Consider the following 2,232-nt stretch of genomic DNA (forward strand, 5'->3'; position numbering starts at 1 on the left):
CATTCAGTGATCTGAAGGTCTTCTCTCCAGAATGAAGAAGGCTTCATTAACATCTTCCAATTATTGGGGGTTTTAGTTCTGCAGAAGAACCCAAAGATACTATTTCCTATATTCCTTGGAGAGGGACCAGGAACCCTGCCCCTAGGCTGCACTATTGTCTCTTGGCTGCTCCTTCCTTGTCTCTGCATCCACTCCCTTTTCTGATTAGCAACTGTTTGAACCTGCCCTTTGGAATTTAGGGAAGGTCAAGGAGGCTGAATTTTATTGCCTAAAACCAAGAAATGGGGGACACAGAAAGGCTTGTGTGCCCAGGAGTGCCACAGGGACCTGTTCACTTTCACTCTCAGTTTTTAACAGTTTTATTTTATTTTTCTTTTAACTGCTCATTCCTCAAGTTTTTTCCCAAATGCATGACAAAATTCCTTATTAAAAGTGCAGTATGGGGTGTTCCCATCATGGTGCAGTGGAAAGGAATCCATCTAGGAACCAAGAAGTTCAGGGTTCAATCCCTGGCCTCAATCAGAGGGTTGGGGATCTGGCATTGTTGTGAGCTGTGTTGTAGGTTGCAAATGTGGCTCGGATCTGGCATTGCTACAGCTCTGGCATAGGCTGGCAGCCTTACCTCCAATTGGATCCCTAGCCTGGGAACCTCCATATGCCATGGGTGCAGCCCTAAAAAGACAAAAAAAAAGTGGGGAATGCATGACAGTGCAGGTGAAAAGCTGAATGTGGTATAGACATTCCTATTCAGAGATGATTCAGGGATCACTTGAAAGGGAAATTCCCATAAAATATTATGGATATCAGTTTTTGAATACAAAATAAAAATTGTAGATTTTCAGCAATTTAGCAATGCCAATTTTGGTGCCACAACCATAGTATGTGGAAGTTCCTGGGTCAGGGATCAAGCCTGAACCACAGCAGTGACCTGGGCTGCTGCAGTGAAAATGCCATATCCTTAATCCACTGCATCACAGGGGAACTCCATGCAAAGCCAATTTTTAAGAAACTGGTCATGTTATTTCTTCTGTTTCCTGATAGTCACCTTTACCCCATGGAACCAGAGAATGATACACGAATTTCAGAATTTTATCTTCTGGGATTATCAAAGGAACCAGCATTGCAGCCTCTCACTTTTGGGCTTTTCCTCTCCATGTACCTGATCACTGTGTTTGGAAACCTGCTCATCATCCTGGCCGTCAGCCTAGAACCCCCACTCCACACACCCATGTACTTCTTCCTCTCTAACTTGTCCTTTGGAGACATTTGTTTCACCTCCACCACCATCCCAAAGATGCTACAGAACATTTGGACGCAGAGCAAAGTTATCACCTATGAAGGTTGCATCATCCAAATGTATTTTTTCATACTCTTTGCAGGATTGGATATCCTCCTCCTGACTGTGATGGCCTATGACCGCTTTGTGGCCATCTGCCACCCCCTACACTACACAGTCATCATGAAACCCTTGCTCTGTGGACTGCTGGTTCTGGCATCCTGGATCATGACTGCCCTGAATTCCTTATTACAAAGCATAATGGTGTTGTGGCTGTCCTTCTGTACAGGCTTGGAAATCCCCCACTTTTTCTGTGAAATTAATCAGGTGGTCCAACTTGCCTGTTCTGACACCTCTCTTAATGACACAGTGATGTATTTTGCAGCAGGGGTGTATGGTGGAGCTTCCCTCACTGGAATTCTTTACTCATATTTTAAGATAGTTTCCTCCATACGAAGAATCTCATCAGTGCAGGGAAAGTATAAAGCATTTTCCACCTGTGCATCTCACCTTTCAGTTGTCTCCTTATTTTATTGTACAAGCCTAGGAGTGTACCTCAGCTCTTCTGCTACCCACAGCTCACACTCAAGTGCAGTCACCTCAGTGATGTACACAGTGGTCACACCCATGCTGAACCCCTTCATCTACAGTCTGAGGAACAAAGACATAAAGAAGGTTCTGAGAAGAACCATTGGGATGGCAGCTGTATAAAGTTCAATTGTCCTGGGGCTGAAAATTTATTTATGACATTAGGGCTCAAAGCCTCAGGGCTAGAACTTGCTATACATTAACCAGATTGTTGACATAGAGCTTTCTCTTTATTTCCTGGAATTCCCATTTTCTTGGATTAAACTTCTCCACACAATTTAAGGAACTCACTTTATTAAGCTTTTGCTCTGCCTGATATAGAGACAGCTTTTCCCTTTGTCCATATTCATACTTTCCCAAAGTTTTTC

The 2,232-nt window shown here is 43.5% G+C and overlaps 1 protein-coding gene across 1 annotated transcript; it reads left to right on the top strand.

Annotated features, from left to right (window-relative positions):
- The first annotated feature begins 1,015 nt into the window (after positions 1–1,015).
- LOC100511247 (olfactory receptor 7A17-like) lies at positions 1,016–1,987 on the top strand. Its single transcript, XM_003123409.3, has one exon. The coding sequence runs from the start codon at positions 1,016–1,018 to the stop codon at positions 1,985–1,987; it is 972 nt and encodes a 323-aa protein (XP_003123457.3).
- Positions 1,988–2,232: the final 245 nt, after the last annotated feature.

This window comes from Sus scrofa, chromosome 2, assembly GCF_054392235.1.
Source record: "Sus scrofa isolate SSC_HxYL_T2T_F1_AM1 chromosome 2, Sscrofa_HxYL_maternal_Yorkshire_Landrace_v2.0, whole genome shotgun sequence".
NCBI classification, from domain to species: domain Eukaryota; kingdom Metazoa; phylum Chordata; class Mammalia; order Artiodactyla; family Suidae; genus Sus; species Sus scrofa.